Below are 24,278 nucleotides of genomic sequence, written 5' to 3'. Positions count from 1 at the left end.
TGGATCATATTAACTAGGACCTTGTTGAGAATATTAGCATCCATATTCATCAGGGATATTGTTCTGAAATTCTCCATTTTGTTGGGGTCTTTGCCTGGTTTGGGGATTAGGGTAATGCTGGCTTCAGAAAAAGAGTCTGAAGTTTTCCTTCTGCTTCAATGTTTTGAAACAGGGAGTTGAACCATAAGAGACTATGGACTCTGAAAACAACCTGAGGGTTTTGAAGGGGCGGGGGTGGGAGGTTGGGGGAACCAGGTGGTGGGTAATAGGGAGGGCACGTGTTGCATGGAGCACTGGGTGTTGTGCAAAAAGAATGAATACTGTTATGCTGAAAAAAAAATAAATAAATTTAAAAAATTAAGCCCCTAAAACAAAAAAGAAAAAAGAAAGAGATGCTGGATTTTGTCCAATGCTTTTTCTCCATCAGTTGAGAGGACCATGTGGTTCTTCTCTCTTCTCTTATTGATTTGTTCTATCACATTGATTGATTTAGGAATATTGAACCATCCTTGAAGCCCAGGGATGAATCCCACCTGGTCATGATGGATAATCTTTTTAATGTACTTTGGATCATATTAACTAGGACCTTGTTGAGAATATTAGCATCCATATTCATCAGGGATATTGTTCTGAAATTCTCCATTTTGTTGGGGTCTTTGCCTGGTTTGGGGATTAGGGTAATGCTGGCTTCAGAAAAAGAGTCTGAAGTTTTCCTTCTGCTTCAATGTTTTGAAACAGCTTCAGGAGAATAGGTGTTATTTCTTCTTTGAGAGTTTGTAGAATTCCCCAGGGCATCTGTCAGGTCCTGGGCTCTTGTTTTTTAGGAGGTTTTTGATCTCTACTTCAATCTTGTTACTAGGTATCAGTCTATTCAGGTTGTCAATTTACTCCTGGTTCAATTTTGGGAGTTTATAATTTTCCAGGAATGCATCCATTTCATCTAGGTTGCTTAACTTATTGGCATATAACTGTTGTTAATAATTTGTGATGATTGTTTCTATTTCCTTGGTGCTAGTTGTGATCTCTCTCTCTTTTCATTCATAATTTTATTAATTTGGACCTTTTCTCTTTTCTTTTGGATTAGTTTGGCCAATGGTTTATTGATCTTATTGATTCTTTCAAAAAGCCAGTTTCATTGATGCATTCTACTACAGCTCTAGTTTCTATCTCATTGATCTCTTCTCTAATCAAATCAAGATTTCCCTTCCTGTGTGTGGAGTTGGCTTAATTTGTTGTTTATTCTCCAGTTCTTTAACGTGTAGAGACAGCTGATATATTCTGGATTTTTCAATTTTTTTGAGGGAGGCTTGGACAGCTATGTATTTCCCCCTTAGGACTGTCTTTGTTGTATCCCATAGGTTCTGGACCAAAGTGTCTTCATTCTCATTGATTTCTATGAATTGTTGAAATTCTTTGATTTCCTGGTTGATCCAAGAATTCTTAAACAAGGTGGTCTTTAACTTCCAGGTGTTTGAATTCCTTCCAAATTTTTCCTTGTGGTTGCACTCCAGTTTCAAAGCATTGTGATCGGAGAATATGCAGGGAACAATCTCAATCTTTTGGTATCCATTGAACCCTGATTTGTGACCCAGTATGTGGTCTGTTCTGGACTAGGTTCCATGTGCACTCAAGAAGAATGAATATTCCGTTGTTTTAGGGTGAAATGTTCTGTATATATCTATGAGGTCCATCTGGTCCAATGTGCCATTCAATGCTCCTGTTTATTTATTTATTTTCTGCTTGGATGATCTATTACTGAGAGTGGTGTGTTAAGATCTCCTACTATTAATGTATTCATATCAATATGACTCTTTATCTTGATTAACAGTTTTCTTATGTAATTGGCTGCTCCCATATTGGGGGCATAATATTTACAATTGTTAGATCTTGGTGGATAGGCTCTTTAAGAATGATGTAGTGCATCCTTCTGTATCTCTTACTACAGTCTTTAGTTTAGAACCTAATTTATTTGATATGAGAATCACTACCCCAGCCTTCTTTTGAGGCCCATTGGCATAAAAGATGCTTCTCCATCCCTTCACTTTCAGTCTGGATGTATCCTTAGGTTCAAAATGGGTCTCTTGTAGACAGCATATGGATGGGTTCTGTCATTTTACTCAGTCTGCAACCCTGTGCCATTTTATGGGAGTGTTGAGGCCATTCACATTGAGAGTGATTATTGAGAGATATTTTTTTATTGACATTGTGTTACCTGTGAAGTCCTTGTTTTTATAGATTGTCTCCATAAATTTCTGTTCTAGGACACTCTTGGGTTTTTGCCTCATTTATAGAACGCCCCTTAATATTTCTTATAGTCCCGGGTTGTTGGTCACATATTCTTTTAAACCTTGCCAGTCTTGGAAGCTCTATATGTCTCCATCCATTTTGAATGTCAAGCTTGCTGGATAAAGTATTCTTGGCTGAATTATCCATTCATCTGTTGATGCACATCGAGATTCTTTCCATACTTTGGCTATTGTGGACATTGCTGCTATAAACACTTGGGTGCATGTGCCCCTTTGGATCACTACATTTGTATCTTTAGGGTAAATACCCAGTAGTGCTATTGCTGGGCCATAGGGTAGCTCTATTTTCAACTTTCTGAGGAACCTTCATGCTGTTTTCCAGAGTGGCTGCACCAGCACTTATGCCTGGCTGGCTCAGTATGGAGGTACGAGACTTTACCTCTTTTTTATGTTTTTAAATTTGTTGTTCTTGTTTTTGTTGAGAACTGGGCATTTTGGGTGTTATGTTTTAATAACCCTGGAGATTTAATTCTCTCATACCTTTGGGATTTCTAAATCTTGCTTGTTGAAAGGCTGGAGCCATTCATTTCTGACTTTTCTGAACTTTTTTTTCCCAAAATGTGCATTTTTTGTTGTGTATGGCATTGGTGTATTTCTTCTATTATTTCTGCAGTAAGCCAGTATTTAGAAAAAGATTTTCTTAAGTGTTTTGCTCCCAAATAGCTGAGCGGAGGAGGGAGGTAAAAATAATTTCATGAAATCTCCTGGAAGCTCCTTTATCCCTAAAGGATTAAAACAATGGCCAGCATCTGTGCTGACCCTCATGGATCAAAAGCAGTGGTCAGTAATGAACACACATACCAAAGTTTTGGAGGACAAGATCCTTACTGTCCACCTTGCTAGCAGGAAGTTGCATATAAAAGTGGTTATTTGCCACAGGGCTGGGAGTATGGAGAATGATAACCACTAGAAGAAAGGCCAAAGTTAAATAGCTTCTTTTTTAATCTCTTCCCTGACTCCCACAAGTATTTGTCCACATTCCAGATTTTCAGAATAGTTAAAGGCATACCTCAGAGACATTGTAGATTTGATTCTAGACCACCCAATAAAACAAATATCACAGTGAGTCAAATGCATTTTTTGATTTTTTAGTGCATATAGAATTATATTTATACTACGTTGTAGCCTATTAAGTGTGTAATAGCATTATGTCTAAAAAATGTACATTCCTTAATTTAAAAACACTTTATTGCTAAAAATGCTAACCAGCATCTGGGCTTTCAGTGACCATAGTCTTTTTGCTGGTGGAAGGAAATCTCCATGTTGATGGCTACTGACTGATCAGGGTGGTAGTTGCTGAAGGATGGGGTGGATGTGGCAATTTCTTAAAACAAGAAAACAGCGAGGTTTGCCACATAGATGGACTTTTTCTTTCATGAACAATTTCTCTGCAGCAGCATGTGATGCTTTTTTTTTTTTAAGATTTTATTTATTTATTTGACAGACAGAGATCACAAGTAGGTAGAGAGGCAGGCAGAGAGAGAGGAAGGGAAGCAGGCTCCCTGCTGAGCAGAGAGTCTGATGCAGGGCTCCATCTCAGGACCCTGGGACCTAAGCTGAAGGCAGAGGCCTCAACCCACTGAGCCACCCAGGAACCCCTTTGTGATGCTCTTTGATAACATTTTACCCACAGTTGAAATTCTTTCAAAATTGTAGTCAATCCTCTCAAAATCTGCTTGTTTTATTAACTAAATTTATGTAATATTCTAAGCCCTTTGTTGTCATTTCATCACTCTTCACAACCTTTTCACCAGGAATAGATTCCATCTCTGGAAACCATTTGCTTTGCTTATCCGTAGGAAGCAATTCCTTATCTGTTAAAGTTTCATCATGAGATTGTAGCAATTCAGTCCCATCTTCAGGCTCCACTCCTGATTCTAGTTCTCTTCCCATTTCCACCCCATCTGCAGTTACTTCCTCTACTGAAATCTTAACGCCTCAAAGTCCTCGATGTGGGTGAATCAGTTTCTTCCAAATTCCTGTTCGTATTGATATTTGGACCTCTTCCCATGAATCATGAATGTTCTCTTTTTTTTTCCCTTTTTTTATTTGATTTATTTTCAGTGTAACAGAATTCATTGTTTATGCACAATACCCAGTGCTCCATGCAATACGTGCCCTCCACAATACCCAGGCTCACCCAACCTCCCAACCCCTGTCCCTTCATAACCCTCAGATTGTTTTTCAGAGTCCATAGTCTCTCATGGTTCATCTCCCCCTCCAATTTCCCTCAACTCCCTTCTCTCCATCTCCCCATGCCTCCGTGTTATTTCTTATGCTCCAGAAATAAGTGAAACCATATGATAATTGACTCTCTCTGCTTGACTTATTTCACTCAGCATAATCTTCTTAATGGCATCTAGAATGGTGTATCCTTTCCGGAAGGTTTGCAATTGACTTTGCCCAGAACCATCAGAGTAATCACTATGGCAGTTTTAATTTTTAAAAAAAGGAGAGGAGAGGGAGTTGAGGGAAACTGGAAGGGGAGATGAACCATGAGAGACTGTGGACTCTGAAAAACAACCAGAGGGTTTTGAAGGGGCGGGGGGGTGGTGGGAGGTTGAGGAACCAGGTGGTGGGTAATAGGGAGGGCACATACTACATGGAGCACTGGGTGTGATGCCAAAACAATGAACACTGTTATGCTGTAAATAAACAAACAAAAAAATTTTTCTTGGAAAATGACTTGAAAGTTGAAATTATTTCTTGACCCCTGGGCTACAGAATTGATGTTGTGTTAGCAGGCATGAGTACAATATTAATCTCATTGTACATCTCTACCAGAGCTTTTGGGAAATGAGGTGCATTGTTTATGAACAGTAATATTTTGAAATAAATCTTTTTTTTTCCCCTGAGCAATAGCTCTTAATCACTAAACCATTTTGTAAACAAGTGTGTTGTCACCCCAGCTTTGGTATTCCATTTATAGAGCATAGGAAGAATAGATTTAACATAACTCTTAAGGGCCTTAGGATTTTTAGAATAGTAAATGAACATTGGCTTCAACTTAAAGTCTCCAGCAGCCTTACCCCTAGGAAGAGAGTCAACCTTTCCTTTGCAGCCTTGAAGCCAGGCATTGAGTTTTCCTCTCTACCTATAAAAGGCCTCTTCCTCCAATAGAAAGTTGTTTTGTTTACATTAAAAACCTATTATTTAGTGTAGTCACCTTCATTAATTATCTGAGCCAGATCTTCTGGATAACTTGCTGCAGCTTCTACATCAGCACTTGCTGCTTCACCTTGCACTTTTATGTTATGGAGACAGGTTCTTTCCTTAAATCTCATGAACCAACCCTGCTAGCTTCAAAACTTTTCTTCTGCAGCTACCTCACCTCTCAACCCCCATATAATTGAAGACTGTTAGGGCCTTGTTCTGGATTAGACTTTAGCTTAAGGAAATGTTGTGACTTGTTTGATCTTCTATCCAGACCACTACAACTTTCTCAATACCAGCAATAAATCTCTTTTACTTATCACTTATGTTTTCACTGGAGTATCACTTTTAATTTCCTTCAAAAACTTTTCCTTTACATTCACAGCTTGCCTGTATGGTGCAAGAGGTTAGATTTTAGGCTGTCTTGGATTTTTGCCATATTTTCCTCGCTAGGCTTAACCCTTTCTAGCTTCTGGTTTTAAATGAGAGGTGTGCAATTCTTCTTTTCACTTGAACAGTTAGAGGTCACTGTAGGGTTATTATTTGGTCTAATTTCAATGTTGTTGTGTCTTAAAGAATAGGGAGGCCTGAGGAGAAGGAAAGAATTAGGGGATAGCTGGTCAGTGGAGCTGTCAGAACACCCATAACATTTATCAATTAATTGTGCCATTTTATTTGGGTGAAGTTCATGGTGCCCCAAAGCATTTAATAGTAACATCAAAGATCACTGATCACAGATCACCGTGACAAAAATAACAATAATGAGAGAAGCCTGGGTGGCTCAATCTTTAAGTGTCTGCTCTGGGCTCAGATCATGATCCCATGGTCCTGGGATTGAGCCCCACATCCAGCTTGCTGCTCACCGGGAAGCCTGCTTTTCCCTCTCCCACTCCCCCTGCTTGTGTTCTGTCTCTTGTTATTTCTCTCTCTGTCAAAAAAAATAAATTAACAATAATGAAAAAGTTTGAAATATTGTGAAAACTACCAAACTGTGACACAGAAACCCAAAGTGAGCAAATGTCTTTGGAGAAATGGCTTGCCAATTGACTTGCTCTATGCAAGGTTGCCACAGACCTTCAGTTTATAAAAATGCAGTTATCTGTGAAGCACCATAAAAAAAAGTGTGATAAAGAAGGTATGCTTGTATTGTTTTGAGTTGAATTGTATCTTCCCAAAAGATAGGTTGAAGTCCTAATCCCAGGTTTCTGAGACTGTGACCTTATATGGAAAAAATGGTCTTTATAGAGATCATGAAATTAAAATTAGTTCATTAGGATAGGCCTTAATCTTATATGACTGGTGTCCTTATAAAAAAGGGGAGTATGGATGCAAAAGCAGGCATGCAAAGAAGGAAGAACATATGAAGACACATAAGGTGAAGTTAACCATGTCACTGGAGTGAGACACCTATAAGCAAGGATTGTTGGCAACCATCAGAAATTAGGAAAGGCAGCAAGAATCTTCCCCTAGATTTCCCGGGAAAGCATGGCCCTACTAACAGGATTTCAGACTTCTAGTGTTTATAACTGCAAGGTAGTGTATTTCTCTTGTTTCAAGCTACTTTGTTTTGGCAACCCTAGGAAATTTACCCAGTTACTTTACAGTTGTTCTCTTCATGAATAATTACTGAGTGCTGTAAGACACAAAGAAACATGGACAAGGTAATATGGTCCCACCCTGGTGAAATGAGGTGTGTGTTAAATGTGACTATGGAAGTACATTCTGGGCATAATGTGGTGTAAAACATCAGCCACTTTGGGAATGTCAGGTAAGGTTCCAGAGGACAGATGTCCAATGTTATGTGAAGTTGAACTTTGTTTGCTCCTCCAAAGAGTCAAAACTTCAAGTTTGAAACTGCCTCTGTGACAGCATTTGAGTTCATTATGAGAAAACAGAAGCTAAGATTGGAACCTGCCATGAGAACTTCTCAGGGGTTCTTGGGCAAGGAGTTTCTATTTCTGTATCAGATAGATTTCCTAGGATGTTTTCTCTTCCATTTCAGTTTTGGGGCTACCAAAAATGAAAAAGGAGCTTTCTGAAATTCTCCTTATGACCCAACAAATAGTAAGAGCTCATTCTTAGACCTTACAAGGCCACTCTGGATAACTATGCAGGGCTGGCAGAGCAACCTGTGCAGTAGGAGTGTGTGCAGTAGGTACATAGGTCTGCAGGTTGGCTGCAGCCTACTGGTCAGTCTTTTCTGGGGCTGAAGGGGCCCCCTCAACACATCCTTCCTCTGGGTACCCCATAAGGTAGCAGTATTTCCTAGGGCATACTCTTATCGTGACTGAACCTGAAGCTCCAAGGAAGCTTGCAGTAACATGGGGTGCTTCTTTCTAGTCCACCTACCTTTCATTGGTTGAAGCAGGTCACTGGCCAAGCCCATTGTCAGTGGGATGGAGAGCGGATATTTTTGCCCCACTGAGGGCCATTGCAGAGGCATTCATGTGAAGTCCTATTGCAGGGATAAAGAACTAGGGAGTCAAAATGACCTGCTCTCCAGGAAAGCATGGTTCTACTGCCCCCTGATTCTCTACAGCAAATGAAATCACATGTTCCATATCTTCACATTGGTTTCAGCTTTCTTCTTGTGACTTTAGGAAATCCTTTCTGAGCAGGTTACCATTGGAGCTCCCTCATCCTGCTCTTTAGAGCTGTTCACACAAGGAAACTTCCCTAAGGCAGCAGATTCAAGCGTCCCTCCTTAACATCTTGTGGGCTGAGGTAGATAGCAGTGACAATATGGACCAACATTCCCCCCAAGCCAGCTAAAAGTAGGCTTCATAGCTACATCCTCCCTCTGGCTATATTCTTCTACATCAGCAACATGAATCACAAGGGGACATGCTTTTGGAACACAAATTTGTTATAGAAACGTTGCAACTGCTACATGTTTCTTTGATAACAATAATGTAAAATTCACCTCTGTCAGAAAGGTAGGCTGGATGCTGTCATGACTTACTAGAAAATACTACATTCCAATTATTGAATCGATGCCCGTTATTATATGAACATCAGCAGGGTGAGGAAGACTTCACAGAGGGCAGTCGTGAGAAGTGGTTTAGCATAGGTTTACCATTCTGCAGTTTGAAATCAGAGGACTGTGTTCAGGTTCCAGTTTGGTCACTTATATGTGTCTTTTTATGCCTTGATTTCTTCATCTGTTGATTGAAGGAATAAGAAATACACCTGAGGGATTTATGAGGATTAAATAAAATGATAAGTGCATGGAGTTAGTATAGGACTTAGTCCACTGCAGGGCTAAGAAACGCTAGTTAAGGGATGCCTGGGTGGCTCAGTCAGTTAAGCGGCTGCCTTCAGCTCAGGTCATGATCCCAGTGTGCTGGGATTGAGTTCCATATCGGGCTCCTTGCTTGTCAGGGAGCCTGCTTCTCCCTCTGCCTCTGCCTGCCACTCTTTCTGCCTGTACTCTCTCCCTCTGACAAATAAATAAAATCTTTAGCAAAACAAAACAAACAAACAAAAAAAGAAATGCTAGTTAGATGGTTATGGTTATGGTCTTAGCCACTGTAAGATATCCTACAGGACTTTACCCCACAAGATCCAAAACCGTAGTCAGGGCAGTTGAGCCAAAAAAGGAACATTTAGTTGGTCATATGGCTGAAAACAAAAACACACCAGTGGGCTCAAACTCTAGGTTTTGTGGATTCTGAAGTTTACTTTGTTTTCCTGTTAACATCCTATGCTTCTTATGGTTTGCTGAAGAAGTGCTTTGGATCTTGCAAATCAGTCACAGTACAGGAAGCTCCTCTGGGTTTCCATGGATGTGATTTTAGTGTTCTTTTCCTCTACAGATTCCTGTGCTCCTGAACCTCAGCCAAGACCCCGAGGTCAGCCTGCCTGCACCACCACTCATGTATGCCCTGGCCCTTGGTGCCTGCTTAGGAGGTAAGGGGGTGCTGAAGTATGCAGGGAAGGGGCCACTGATACTGTAGTGACCCCAAAGTGATGGTTTATACATGCCTAATTGAAGGTAAATTAAGGAGAGTTTGGATGAATTCCTGAGTAGAAACTCACCTTCAGCTTTGACTGAAGCAGATCTAGTGAAGTGAAGCCTGTGGCTTTACACCCTCTGCAGAATTTCCCCCGAAATTCCAAACTGCAACCTGAGGATGATCATTACTGAGATCTCAAAGTGAATATGCTCCCACACTGTACCCACACAGATGTGGCTTATGTTTAGAAACAGATTTTGAATCAGAAGCCATCCTCAGTTGCAGTTTCTTATTCCCTCCATAAGGGGTTGGAAGTGCGAACTAGAGACTCTAACTTAAGAGTAAGAAGAAAGATTTAAGATAAAAGGTTTTTCTTTTTTGGAGAGGAATATTGTCCTTAAGAGAATTTGAGAAGTGAATTAGTGAAAGTGTCAGGAGAGACTAACCTCTGGTGAGCAAACAAAAGGGTTTTGATAATCTTTTGAGGGAGCTGTGTTAGAGTTAGAGTCCTTCTCATATTTAGGAGGCCTAATCACCTTTGGGAACACAAGAGGATTTGGGGAATCTTAGATAAACATACCAGATACATTTTAAGTTGTTATTCTTAAATCCGGACATGTTTAGATAATCCAGCTTGCTTTGTTATTTGATCCCTATAAATCAATAACTTTCTGTTTAGTTTATCTCTTTGTTTATAAAGGGGGATTGCTGTTATTCAGTGAAGTTGCTATGATTTCTGGAGGCAACTAATTCACCTCATTCAGCATTTGAGACCTCAAGTTCTTGTGAGACTATAGACCTGTTAAAATAGCCCCATTTAAGCATTAGCCCCTGGAAAAGTAGTAACTGTGTTCATAGCTACATTTAACATCGTTGATAGAAACAGAATCCAGGGGCACCTGAAATGTGTTCTCTGTGTGGAATTTTGTTTATTAAACCTCACTGAGTGTCTGCTATAACTTGACATTGTGCTTTTGAGAGGAGAGACAATCACCTAAGCTAAGGTTACACCTTAAACAGATATGTCCTCTTGTGATGGAATGCAGAGAGTGCTTAGGGAGCACCAGAGACAGACTAGAGGGAAAGTCTGAGAATGTCCTCCAGAGAGGAAACTTTTGAGCTTGGTCTCAAGGGGTGAGAAGCCTCTTTGGCTAGTGCTGATTCCCAAGGTTACAGACTGTATGATTCTATTTATATGATATTTTTGAAGTGATACAGTTATAGAAATGCAGACTAAATAAGTGGTTAGTGGGGGTTAAGTACAGGACAAGGTGGAAGGAAGATTGTCTTGCTATAAAAGGGCAATAGGAGGGATCATTTTGGTGATGAAATGTTTATTTATCAAAGTCAATGTTCCGACTGTGACATAGTTGTATAGTCTTGAATTATATTATCTTTGAGGGAAACTGGTAAATGGTACATGGAATCTCTTCATATTATTCTTTACAGCTTCATGTGAATGTATAGTTACTGCACAATAAAACTTCAGTTACAATAATAGAAAAAGAAAAAGCCAGAGGGAAGAATGTTCTTGTTGATTAAATCCATAATTACTGAACTAAAGTAAATATAGATAGAGGGGCTCAATGAAAAATAAAGTCAAGAAAATATTCCAGAATCTAGAGGCAAAAGTCAAGGAATAAATTATAGAATAAAAATAATAAACAAAAATGTTCAATATGGGAAATCCAACATTGGACTCCAAGAAAAAAGTCTCAGGAAGGACAGAACAAAGTGAAGGAAGAAATTTATCCAAAAAAAATAATAGAAGCAGATATTCCAGAACAAAAGTAGCACATGAGTGGATATATACCTAATGCCATCTTTCTGAAATTTTAGAACGCTGTGGAGGCTTAGAAACTTGCCCAATTGTCATACAATAGTAAATCTCAAAACTGGGCATCTAGCAGTTCGGCTCCAGAGTTTGTTTTCCTAAGCTCTCTTTGTGTTGAAAACAGGTAATTCGAAATACCAGGTTCAGGGAAAAAATGGTACAAAAATATTAGTGGCAAATTTGAAGTAAATTAAAATGAGACATGATCTTAAGCAAATGATAGATCATAAGAAATGAGACTTGATTGGACCTTGGTTCTGGTTGATGTCTTGGCCCTACAGGGGTGGCATTTACATAGTCTTGGATGATGTGAATATTACTGACTGGTTTTCTCAGTTGGAACAAACCTATTTCCAACCCAGAAAGTCTTAGTTAGCTACTTGTAAAACATATTATGGTTGTTAATTTCCTTGACAACCAAGCTTTTTAAATTTTATTTGGAGGTTTTCAGAACTCAAATTTAGCATTCTTTCCTCTATATCTGCTGATACACTCTATTTCCAATGTGTGCAAGACCTGCTCTCTGTCTAACCCAACACCTCTCCCAATCTCTTCTCTTTTGTGTCCCTCTACTATAATAGTTGTTCTGGTAGCTGGTCTACACTGTTGCATTTTGCTGACCAATAAGACATGAGGGAAACCTGTTTGCGAGCCTCCTCACATGGATTTTGGCCTTCTGACAAAAATGTATTGGTACCAGTTCTTTTCCATGCTTCCTACCTTAGATGTGACCATGAAACCATCTGTGATGGGAAAGAGAGGACAAGAGAATTGTGAAGACCTGCCTCTGAAATTACTTACAAGACAATGAACTGATGCTTGGCAGCCTTCTGCCTCCAGGCTTCTTGTTACATGAGAGGAGATTATTTTCCTTTGTGTGTAAAGCACTGTTATACAGGTTTTCTATTACCTATAGCTGAAAGCATTCTTAAAAGAATCAGCCATCCAAAAGAATGAAATCTTGCCATTTGCAATGATGTGGATGGAACTAGAGGGTATTATACTAAGCTAAATCAGTCAGTCAGAGAAAGACAAATACCACATGATTTCACTCATATGTGGAGTTTAAGAAACATACTAGAGGAACATAGGGAAAAAGGAAAAATAAAATAAGATGAAAACAGAGAGGAAGGCAAAACACTAGAGATGTTGAACTCTAGGAAACAAACTGACAGTTGCTGGAGCGAAGGTGAATAGAGAGATGGAGTAATTGGATGATGGGCATTAAGGAGGGCATTTGATGTAATGATCACTGGGTTTTAATATGCAACTGATGAATCACTAAATTCTATCCCCCAAACTAATAATATATGTTACCTAAATTTAATTTAATTTTTTAATTTAATTTAATTTTTTCAGTGTTCCAAGATTCATTGTTTATGCACCACATCCAGTGCTCTATGCAACAGGTGCCCTCCCTAATACCCACCACCAGGCATGGGCAGGCTAACCCATCCCCCCACCGCCCTCCCCTCCAAAACCCTCAATTTGTTTCTCAGAGTCCACAGTCTCTCATGGTTTGTCTCCCCCTCTGCTTTCCCCCATTTCATTTTTCCTTTCCTTCTCCTAATGTCCTCTGTGTTATTCCTTATGCTCCACAAGTAAGTGAAACTATACGATAATTGACTCCCTCTGCTTGACTTATTTCACTCAGCATAATTGAATTTTAATAAAGAATTTAAAAAAAAGAAACTGATCAGTGAAACTTAATAAGTTAATGTAACACCTCTCAGGTTGTGAGGCATTTAGGAGGTCAAATGACTTCATGCAATGAGGTGACTGAAAAGCAAGTCTGGAAAAGGAGGTCAGGCTGTGAGGACATATCCCAGGGTAGAAAAAGCTTTTGGGGAATAGCAATTGTGCCATCTGTGCTATATTCCTGAAAAGGTGGCTAGGAGCCTGATGTACGAAAACCGAACAACTGCCTTACATAGAAGCAGTCAGCACAGCCCTTGCTCATTTCTCTGCCTCATCTTCTCTCTAAGGAAAGAGTTTGAATCATGCAGTTCCTCATGTTACCCCTTTCTCCCCACCCAGCCCTCCTCATAATGCCTGGGTTGTCATTCAGCCAGGAGACCAAGCTTCTACACCTTCCCTTGGATCCTTGAAAATCTCCTCATTCCATTCCCTGAATCTAGAAGTACTCTGGAACAAATTTACCTACCAAGCCAGTGCACCCTGGCAACATGAGGTGGGAAATGGAAAGGGCCTTTCATTTTCTGGCAAGTAGTCTATTAAGGAATTCATACCAACTGTACTATGAAAAGATACTATTGATTTAGACAATGCCATTTTAACTGGAAAGAAGGGGGTATTTTTTCAATCATTAATCCCTAATAGGAGAGAATAAAATGTTGCTTTTTAGTTTAGGGCTCACACAAGTTGCTGAATGTGACCCTGGGCCACCTGTTAAGCTCTGTGTTGTCCAGAAGCAGAGCTCTCCATGTCAAGTCATGGAGTAGCATTGTTTGGGGGTGGCAGGCCAGACACCACCCAGACACTGAGGGTCATGGTCTGCAAAGGAGGCTGGTGGGGCAGGTTCATCTGAGGATCATGGGCTTTGGGCAGACTTTGGGAAACAATTGCAGGGCATGATGGCTTACCAGGGTGTGGAACTTCATTGATAGGTTTCCTCACCCAGATCAGGAGCCAGCTGGTTGGCAGGGTCAAGGGGTGGGTATGTTGGTATAACAGCACCAAGAGAAGGCTGTCTGGAGTCATCATTGTTGTGGAATTTGTACATCACCACTTATCAAGACCTTCAGATGCTCTGCATGACTGACTACAGAAGAGCCTTGGGCCTTTACCATGCAGATTGAATCTTACTCTCTCTGATCCTCTTCTGGAGTCAAAATAGTTAGTTCTAGTCCTGGACTGATCACTTCCTAACCCTGATATTTCAGCATGTTGCCTTTCTGTGCCTTAGTTTCTTCTTGGAGACATTGGGGACCTCAGGGTCATGGTGAAGATGAGATGCCAAGTCTTTAGAATGCTTCTGACACTGAAGAGACACTGAGCAGACATCTGGTTTTGTCCTTCTCAAATCCTTCAGCAGAACTCATCCCACATTCAGACCTATATATGCTCCTATGTCTTGTTGAACGTGTTGTTTCTTCTCATTTTCTTGGTGCCTCCTTAATCTCTTCCTCCTTGGGGAAGCCCTACTACATGGCATGGTCTGGTGACCCCAGCCCTCTGAACATTTCTCTTGGCCTCTCTGACCTCATGCCTGCCATGCATCTCCTGTCTCTCTAAGAATAGATTCCCCTGAGCCCCCAGAAGGTATGAGCTGATCTGTCCACAGAGGACAGCCTGCTGGGTGGAAAGGAGAGCTGCGTAGGGCTAGGAAGTTAGAAGAAGCTAATGTAAATCAGATGTCAGAATTGAGATGAAAATATAGACTCAGTTCTAGTGGGTGTCTGAGACAAGAGGTCTCAGAATGGTCCTGGAATCCTTGAGTCACCTGCATGAGCTTTCTATCACTACCATACCATTAACACATAGACAAACTTTATCTATTATCTCAGCTATGCCTCTACTTAGAGTCTCATGAGGCCAAGATCAAGATGTCCCTAGGCTGTTCTCCTTTCTGGTAGCTCTGGGATGGATCTGCTTCTGAGCTTACTCAGATTATTGCTAGGATCCAGGTGTCTGAAGTTCTAAGACTGGGTCCCCAACCTTTGTTGGCTGTCATAAGGGCTGCCTTTACTCCTAAAGGCCTCTCTTGTTCTGACACTTGGACCTAAATCTCAGAGTTAGCAACACTGTGTGGAATTCTGCTCATGGTGGGAATACCTCCACTCCCCTTTTGGTTCTCTCCTAGGATCCCTCTGACCTTCTGGTATCTTTCTGACTTTCCCCACTCCATTTCTTCTACCACCCCCACCCCACTGGGTTCTCTCTGACCCTCATGGGATCTGTCTGACTCTCCCTTTGAGGTTTCTTTTCTGCTTCTAGCTGGAGAAAGTTTTCTGCTTTTAAGTGTTCATGTGATTCAGTGGGTCCACCCAGATAATCCAGTGTAATCTCTTTCTCAGAGTCCATAACCTAAATTACTTCTGCAAAGTCCCATTTGCCATACAGGGTAACATGATGACATAACCACAGGTTCTAAGGATTAAGGTGTGGACTTCTTGGCCGTGGCTGTTGGGAACATTGATCTGCCTCCCACATCATCTGGAGCAAGCTAGTATCACCTGTAGCCTGTCAGAAGCATTCTAAAGCCATAGAGATCAGCTTCCTCTATGACCACCCTAAAGTCTGTCCTTCACACAGTAGCCTGTCATTTCAGCCTGTCATGACCTACTTTCCCTTTGGTCATGGGCAAATCCTCGACTGCCCTTTCTGATTCTCTGGGTAGGGCCATATACTCTGAAGTGCACTGAGAAATAGTGGGACTGTCAAAAAATAGGACATCAGGAACACAGTGACCACAATCAGAGTGGGCCAACCTCTGGGAGGCATTACCATCACAAGGTTTGGGGTTAGTGGCTGCAGGGTGCTGGGGAGACTCTGGAAAATTTTACTGAGTTCTTAAGATCCAAAGTCTCATAATTTTGATTCCTCAACTATATTTCACCCTTTAAACAAGCATATAAATGGATGCAGCATGCCATTTCAAAGGTTTTCAATGAAAAACCCAGTCTAAGTATTCTATGGATGAAAAGCAGAAAGAATAAGATGAAGCTTGAGCTTGCTTTCATGAGCCTTTGTACAAGCAGTCCAGGCTGCATTCCTGACAGGAGGTTGTATTGCCTGCCATGTGTTTCAAGGAGAAGGTAAGGACCATGAAGAGGGAGAGGAGCAGAAGCATGTGTTCAGTGGAGTGTCATCTGCACTGATATCTTCTCTGCAAGGACATCTCCTAGAAAAGAGGCTGAGGCTGTGTGCCTCCTCTAGTAGAGAAATCCAAAAGTCCACATTGCTCTATACTTCTCTCCAGGCTCAGTGCTCCCAGAAGACCCAGAGATAATATGATCCTGGGATCTCAGAAAAGATAGCACCCAGGGGCTCAGCTTATGCAGACAGGACTTCACACTTGGTCCTCCTCCTCCTGCTCTGTTATTTATGTTGTCCAATTTCAGAAAGTCTTCTCCCTTGTGCCAACATGCAGTAAGAAGCTTCATATTTGTGTCTCACAGTTCACCTGTCTTTAGGTAACAGAGAGTCTTTTCCTTAGTGGTTTATACACACATGTCAGAACTGAGTAAAATTGGCTGAGCCTGGGTCATGTGCCTATTCCTGAACCCTGACATCTGTGGTAGGGAGTTAGAAGATGCTGATCGGTTTCATCAAGCAAATTCACCCTTCCCTGAATTAGTCACCATGTTGGGGGCTGGCCTTGGGCCATATCCCTTATCATCAGTTCTCACTAATATTTAGGCATGTGCAGGTTATGATTCCCCACAGACCATGTACACTGTTAAAAAGGCTTTCACATAATGGTATTTTATTTTCCCCTTCATTTGCATCCATCTTTCTATCCCCAGTGTTTTCTGGTGAGTGTCCAGGCCTGGAGTCCTAAGTTGGTTCTTATCTGAGATCCCAATTCTACTGCTCTGAAAATACCTGTTCTCTCCTATGGTGGTTGGTCTGGCTTACATTTCCCTCTAAAAGATAGATGTCACCACGTGCCACAGTAATTTGCCAATTCTACTTAACATTTCCTCTTTTCTATTACATAGAGCAGTCATAGTCTTATCTGTAAATGAATTACAGAATTTACAAGCAGCAAACTTATTTTCTGGTTGTCAGTATTTTGTTTTCTGCAGATATTTGCAAAGCAATCACTTTGATAGTGCTGTAAAGTAATCATCAAATCAAAAGCCTGTGAGATGATTGCATATTACAGAACAAAAGAGAACAGAAGCCTACCACCAAGACAAACTGAGATTTTATTTTACTTTTAAAATTTTGATTCCAGGCAATGGGACGCTGATTGGAGCATCAGCAAATGTTGTTTGTGCAGGAATTGCAGAGCAGCATGGATATGGATTCTCTTTCATGGAATTTTTCAGGTACTTTAAAACTCATTTTAAATTTGTCTGCTTAATCCCTAAACTCACTTAATTAGAAAAAAATGGCAAAGCAAACTGTTAAGCAGTAGGATAAGCATGATTTTAGCAAATAGACGTTAGTGTAGGTGAGTTTAGCTAAAAAATATTACTGCGCTTAGCTTCATAACACAGAGCATGATTCAGATATTCTGAATAATTCAGATTGAGTCTAGGGGTCAAGAAATAGTTGTAGGCTTCCTGGGTGTTTTATGTTGTTCTCTTGAAAATTCTAACAGTGATTTGTGCCTTGACTATATATGACTGGGATGCTTAATGAGAGTCTGAAGACCTCCTACCAGACTGACCAATGAAAAAGCCTGCACTTGAAAGGACATGAGTGGGCACCTATCAGGAGGCAATACAGAGATGGGGCCCAGCATGGGGAAGAGCGGCCAGTGCTTGCTCCTGCAAAGGAGAAGCTGCTCCAGAGGAGCAGGGCCATTGTTGGGGTCCTGGCTCCCAGCATGCCTGTTTTCATGTGGCCCCGCTGCACTTTGAAGCAGGTGAATGGGCAGAATGAACATTGAAGGCCCCCATAAAACAGTGCTGCTAAAATAAACTGACATTCATTTGGTGTTGAACAAGATTTTTGTTAAAGTTCTTGGACTGTAAACTCACAGCTCATGTATGCACAGCAATGATTCTCAGAACCAGTCCTGCTTAAGATTGGAACAGCAGCTCTGCCTGAGAGACACAGTGAACTGTAGCCTGTGGAGGCTGTGACCTTGGCCTTTCGCAGGGCACTCCTTGGCTGGGCTGAGCTTGGGTAGAAAACCCCAGCTGTCATACCTAGGTAAGAATCAACATCAGCCTCTACATATAACACTGAATTTTGGAAGACTTATTATACTGACCATTTGTGTTGTTCATGAGTGGCTAATAATTCTTGACATTTTTTAAATGATTACTTTTTCATTTATTTGACAGAGATTACAAGCAGGGCAGAGAGAGAGGGAAGCAGGCTCCCTGCTGACCAGAGAGCCCAATGTGGGGCTTGATCCCAGGACCCTGGGATCATGCCCTGAGCCAAAGGCAGAGGCTTTAACCCACTGAGCCACCCAGGCGCCCCAATTCTTGACAATTTTGGTGGGACACTAACATTTATTAATCAATACTCCTGGTAGACTTGGGCATGGGATGGAGGGACGAGACTGGGCAGGGAGCCGAGGGGATACTGAACATACATCTCTCAGCAGGACTCTGACACCCCCACAGTTAAGAGAAAAAATCTGAAACTTAGCAATTGACCACTTCTTCCTGTTTAGATGTCATCAGCCTCTGCTAAGCATAAGAGGCATAATCCTATCACTTCAACAAGAATTTTCTTTTTTTTTTTTTAAAGATTTTATTTATTTGACAGAGAGAGATCACAAGTAGGCAGAGAGGCAGGCAGAGAGAGAGAGAGAAGCAGGCTCCCTGCTGAGCAGAGAGCCTGATGCGGGACTCGATCCCAGGACCCTGAGATCATGACCTGAGCCAAAGGCAGCGGCTTAACCCACTGAGCCACCCAGGCGCCCTTCAACAAGAATTTTCTTAATGAGAACAACTTTTATTATAGCAAATACATCAGTGGCCTTAGCAGTGTAACTCACCTCATCATCTTATCTTTGCTGTATTCAGTGATGGTTCATCACTGGAGCACAGCTAAAAAAACCAAAACAACAACAACAAACAGCTTTCAGAGACAAGTTCCCTAAGAGGGGCAGCAATGGGAGATATAGACTTGCACCCCCAAATTCCAGGGATTTTTCATTTGGACTGGATTCCCAATTTCTGTAGACCTGGACGGCTGTCATTTGCATGCCCCTGGTCTCATTTTCTTTGGACAGCCAAGCATATGATACACTAGCCCTTTACCTGCTGACAGCCCTACCTGGACCATAGGGACTCTCATCTCACGGCCATTTAAAAATACTGGTTGGTCTCACAAGTAGGCTTCAGAGGACTGATAGTAATTTCATAAAAGATTAGAAGGTTTTTAGGGAAACAATATATGCTAGTCTGATATTTTCTCCAGTGTAACTTTGACATAATAATCAGGAATATGAAAAAAGCCTGGATGTACAATGGAATATTACTCAGCCATCTGAAAGAATGAAATCTTGACATTTGCAACAATGTGGATGGAACTAGAAGGTATGATGCTAAGTGAAATAAGTCAGTCAGAGAAAAACAAATACCATATGAATTCATTCATATGTGGGATTTAAGAAACAAAACAGATGAACATAGGGGAAGGGAAGAAAAAATAAAATAACAGGAAAATAGAGAGGGAGGCAAATCATAAGGGACTATTAATTATAGGAAAGAAACTGAGGGTTGCTGATGGGAGGGAGGTGGGGGGGAATGGGGTAATTGGGTAATGGGCATTAAGGAGAACATTTGATGTAATGAGCACTGGTTGTTATATGCAATTGATGAGTCACTCAATTCTACCCCTGAAGCTAATCATCATCATCATCATCATCATCAGGACTTCTGATGACTGAAAGCGTTTGCGTGCAGCCACTCAGATTATGCACAGGGCTCAGGGTTCAGCTCCAATGGGTAAAATATTGTGCACACTGAACTTATCCAATAGGTCTTGTATTTCTATTCTATATGAGCACCTTGTGTGCAGAGTTACAGTGGTGAAAGCTAGGAAGTTGGGGACCTCAGAAAGATTGGGGCAAGACTGCCAGTTAACTTCTAAAACCTCCTTAGCTAGTGGCCTTAAGAATTGCATCCACCTTCATAGATGAAGGAAAAACGTCTCTGTGGTTAGTAATGTTCAAGAGCCATGTCTTATTTCTCTCTGGTTCCACCTCTGATCATTCTTCTCAGGTCCTTGCTGTTCATAAATCAAAGCAGTTTGGTCATTAAATGATCATCAGTTGGTTAAGGGTCCCAGGATTGAGACCAGGTTGGGCTCTCTGCTCAGTGGGGAGTCTGCTTCTCCCTCTCCCTGCTGCTTCCCCTGCTTGTCCCTGCTCTCTCTCTCTGTCAAATAAATAAAATCATTAAAAAGATGGTCATCTAGCCCAAGAGACACATGAAAAAGTGCTCCACATCTCTCGGCATTAGGGAAATACAAATCAAAACCACAATGAGATATCACCTCACACCAGTCAGAATGGCTAAAATTAACAAGTCAGGAAATAAGAGATGCTGGCGAGGATGCTGAGAAAGGGGAACCCTCATCCACTGTTGGTGGGAATGCAAGCTGGTGCAACCACTCTGGAAAACAGCATAGAGGTTCCTCAAAATGTTGAAAATTGAACTACCCTATGACCCAGCAATTGCACTACTGGGTATTTACCCTAACAATACAAACATAGTGATCCGAAGGGGCACGTGTACCCGAATGTTTATAGCAGCAATGTCTACAATAGCCAGACTATGGAAAGAACCTAGAGGTCCATCAATAGATGAATGGATAAAGAAGATGTCGTATATATACACAATGGAATACTATGCAGCCATCAAAAGAAATGAGATCTTGCCATTTGCGACGACGTGGATGGAACTAGAGGGTATCATGCTTAGTGAAATAAGTCAATTGGAGAAAGACAACTATCATATGATCTCCCTGATATGAGGACGTGGAGATGCAACATGGGGGGTTAGGGGGATAGGAGAAGAATAAATGAAACAAGATGGGATTGGGAGGGAGACAAACCATAAATGACTCTTTTTTTTTTCAGGTTTAAACATTAAATTTTATTTATTATTTGCCAAATGTGTAGAATCATAGATAAGTTTTTTTCTTCTTTTTTTTTATTTGTTTATTTACAGCATAAGAGTGTTCATTGTTTTGGCATCACACCCAGTGCTCCATGCAGTACATGCCCTCCCTATTACCCACCATAAATGACTCTTAATCTCACAAAACAAACTGGGGGTTGCTGGGGGAAGGTGGGGTTGGGAGAGGGGGAGGGGGTTATGGATATTGGGGAGGGTATGTGCTATCGTGAGTGCTGTGAAGTGTGTAAACCTGGTGATTCACAGACCTGTACCCCTGGGAATTAAAAATACATTATATGTTTATTTAAAAAAAAAAGGATGAATACCCAACTTTTGTAGCAACATGGGCGGGACTGGAGGTGATTGTGCTGAGTGAAATAAGTCAAGCAGAGAGAGTCAAGTATCATATGGTTTCACTTATTTGTGGAGCATAACAAATGACATGAAGGACATTGGGAGATGGAGAGGAGAAGGAAGTTGAGGGAAATTGGAAGGAGAGGTGAACCATGAGAGACTATGGACTCTGAGAAACAACCTGGGGGTTTTGAAGGGGCGGGGGTGGGAGGTTGGGGGAACCAGGTGGTGGGTAATAGGGAGGGCACGTGTTGCATGGAGCACTGGGTGTTGTGCAAAAACAATGAATACTGTTACGCTGAAAAAATAAATTAATTTAAAAAAAAGATGGTCATCTAAATATTCAGCCCTTTATTTGCATAAAATTCTTAGTTTGCAGGTGCAAATGCACTGAATTGACCTTAATCTACCCTATTTCAATATTTCTTTCAAAAAGGGTGGCTTCCTGAGATACACAGTGCAAAATGTTGACTTCCCATTTTATTAAAAAAAATAAAAAATACGGGGGAGGAGTCAAGATGGCAGAGAAGTAGCAGCCTGAGAATACATCAGGTAGCAGGAGATCAGCTCGATAGCTTATCTAAACATTGCAAACACCTACAAATCCAACGGGAGAGTGAAGAGAAGAAGAACAGCAACTCTAGAAACAGAAAATCAACCACTTTCTGAAAGGTAGGACTGGCGGAGAAGTGAATCTAAAACGACGGGAAGATAGACCGCGGGGGGAGGGGCCGGCTCCCGGCAAGCGGCGGAGGAACGGAGCACAAAATCAGGACTTTTAAAAGTCTGTTCCACTGAGGGACATTGCTCCAGGGGCTAAACCGGGGTGAAGCCCACGCGGGGCCAGCGTGGCTCCAGGCCCCGCAGGGTCACAGAAGGATCGGGGGTGTCAGAGTGTCGGAGAGCTCGCAGGTATTAGAACGGAGAAGCCAGCTGCAGAGACAGAGCCGAGGACTGAACTCTCAGCTCGGGGTTACCTTGAACTGGTCGCGGGCTGGGTGAGCTCGGAGCCCGGCTAGAGGCTGGGGATACGGGAGTGAATGGGTGCTGTCCTCTGGGGGTGCATTGAGGAGTGGGGCCCTAGGCTCTCGGCTCCTCGGGGCCGGAGACTGGGAGGCCGCCATTTTCATTCCCATCCTCCGGAACTCTACGGAAAGCGTTCAGGGAACAGAAGCTCCCAAAAGCGAATCCGAGCCGATTACTTAGTCCGGCCGCCGGTAAGGGCGGTGCAATCCCGCCTCGGGCAAAGACACTTGAGAGTCACTACAACAGGCCCCTCCCCCAGAAGATCAACAAAATATCCAGCCAGGACGAAGTTCATCTATCAAGGAGAAAGCAGATTCAATTCCTAAGACACCAGAGCAATTCCAGAGGAGGAGAAAGCAAAGCACGGAACTCATGGCTTTCTCCCCATGATTCTTTAGTCTTGCGGCTACTTCAATTTTTTTTTTCTTTTTTCAATTTTTTTTCTTTTTTCAATTTTTTTTCTTTTTTCTTTTTTCTTCTGCTAAATTTTTTAAAACTTGTACCCTTTTTTTAAACGTTTTTTGACTAGTTCATCTAAATATATATATTTTTTCTTTCTTTTTTATATTTTTTTGTTTTATTTTTAAAAATTTTTTTTCTTTTTTTTTTCAGAACCTGTTTTTATCCCCTTTCTCCCCCCCACAATTTGGGGTCTCTTCTGATTTAGTTACAGCGCATTTTTCTGGGGTCTTTGCCACCCTTTTAGTAGTTTATTTGCTCCTTCATATCCTCTTATCTGGACAAAATGACAAGGTGGAAAAAATCACCACAAACAAAAGAACAAGAGACAGTACCGAAGGCTAGGGACCTAATCAACACAGACATGGGTAATATGTCAGATCAAGAGTTCAGAATGACGATTCTGAACATTCTAGCCGGGCTCAAAAAAGGCATGGAAGATATTAGAGAAACCCTCTCTGGAGATATTAAAGCCCTTTCTGGAGAAATTAAAGAACTAAAATCTAACCAAGTTGAAATCAAAAAAGCTATTAATGAGGTGCAATCAAAAATGGAGGCTCTCACTGCTAGGATCAATGAGGCAGAAGAAAGAATTAGTGATATAGAAGACCAAATGACAGAGAATAAGGAAGCCGAGCAAAAGAGGGACAAACAGCTACTGGACCATGAGGGGAGAATTCGAGAGATAAGTGACACCATAAGACGAAACAACATTAGAATAATTGGGATTCCAGAAGAAGAAGAAACAGAGAGGGGAGCAGAAGGTCTATTGGAGAGAATCATTGGAGAGAATTTCCCTAATATGGCAAAGGGAACAAGCATTAAAATCCAGGAGATGCAGAGAACCCCCCTCAAAGTCAACAAGAATAGGTCCACACCCCGTCACCTAATAGTAAAATTTACAAGTCTTAGTGACAAAGAGAAAATCCTGAAAGCAGCCCGAGAAAAGAAGTCTGTAACATACAATGGTAAAAATATTAGATTGGCGGCAGATTTATCCACAGAGACCTGGCAGGCCAGAAAGAGCTGGCATGATATATTCAGAGCACTAAACGAGAAAAACATGCAGCCAAGAATACTCTATCCAGCTAGGCTATCATTGAAAATAGAAGGAGAGATCAAAAGCTTCCAGGACAAACAAAAACTGAAAGAATTTGCAAACACCAAACCAGCTCTACAGGAAATATTGAAAGGGGTCCTCTAAGCAAAGAGAGAGCCTAAAAGTAGTAGATCAGAAAGGTACAGAGACAATATACAGTAACAGTCCCCTTACAGGCTAATAATGGCACTAAATTCATATCTCTCAGTAGTTACCCTGAATGTTAATGGGCTAAATGCCCCAATCAAAAGACACAGGGTATCAGAATGGATAAAAAAACAAAACCCATCAGTATGTTGCCTACAAGAAACT

General features: G+C 41.4%; 1 protein-coding gene across 1 annotated transcript in view; it reads left to right on the top strand.

Moving 5' to 3' along the window:
- The window catches only part of OCA2 (OCA2 melanosomal transmembrane protein), a 530,032-nt gene that overhangs the window by 356,108 nt on the left and 149,646 nt on the right, over positions 1-24,278 (top strand). The window contains exons 21-22 of the mRNA XM_046009122.1: positions 9,275-9,368; positions 17,173-17,266. Of these exons, the coding sequence (XP_045865078.1) occupies positions 9,275-9,368; positions 17,173-17,266 (188 nt within the window). The remainder of the gene's footprint in view (positions 1-9,274; positions 9,369-17,172; positions 17,267-24,278) is intronic.

This window comes from Meles meles, chromosome 6 (assembly GCF_922984935.1).
Source record: "Meles meles chromosome 6, mMelMel3.1 paternal haplotype, whole genome shotgun sequence".
NCBI classification, from domain to species: Eukaryota; Metazoa; Chordata; class Mammalia; order Carnivora; family Mustelidae; genus Meles; species Meles meles.
This window is presented reverse-complemented; position numbering and strand designations above follow the sequence as displayed.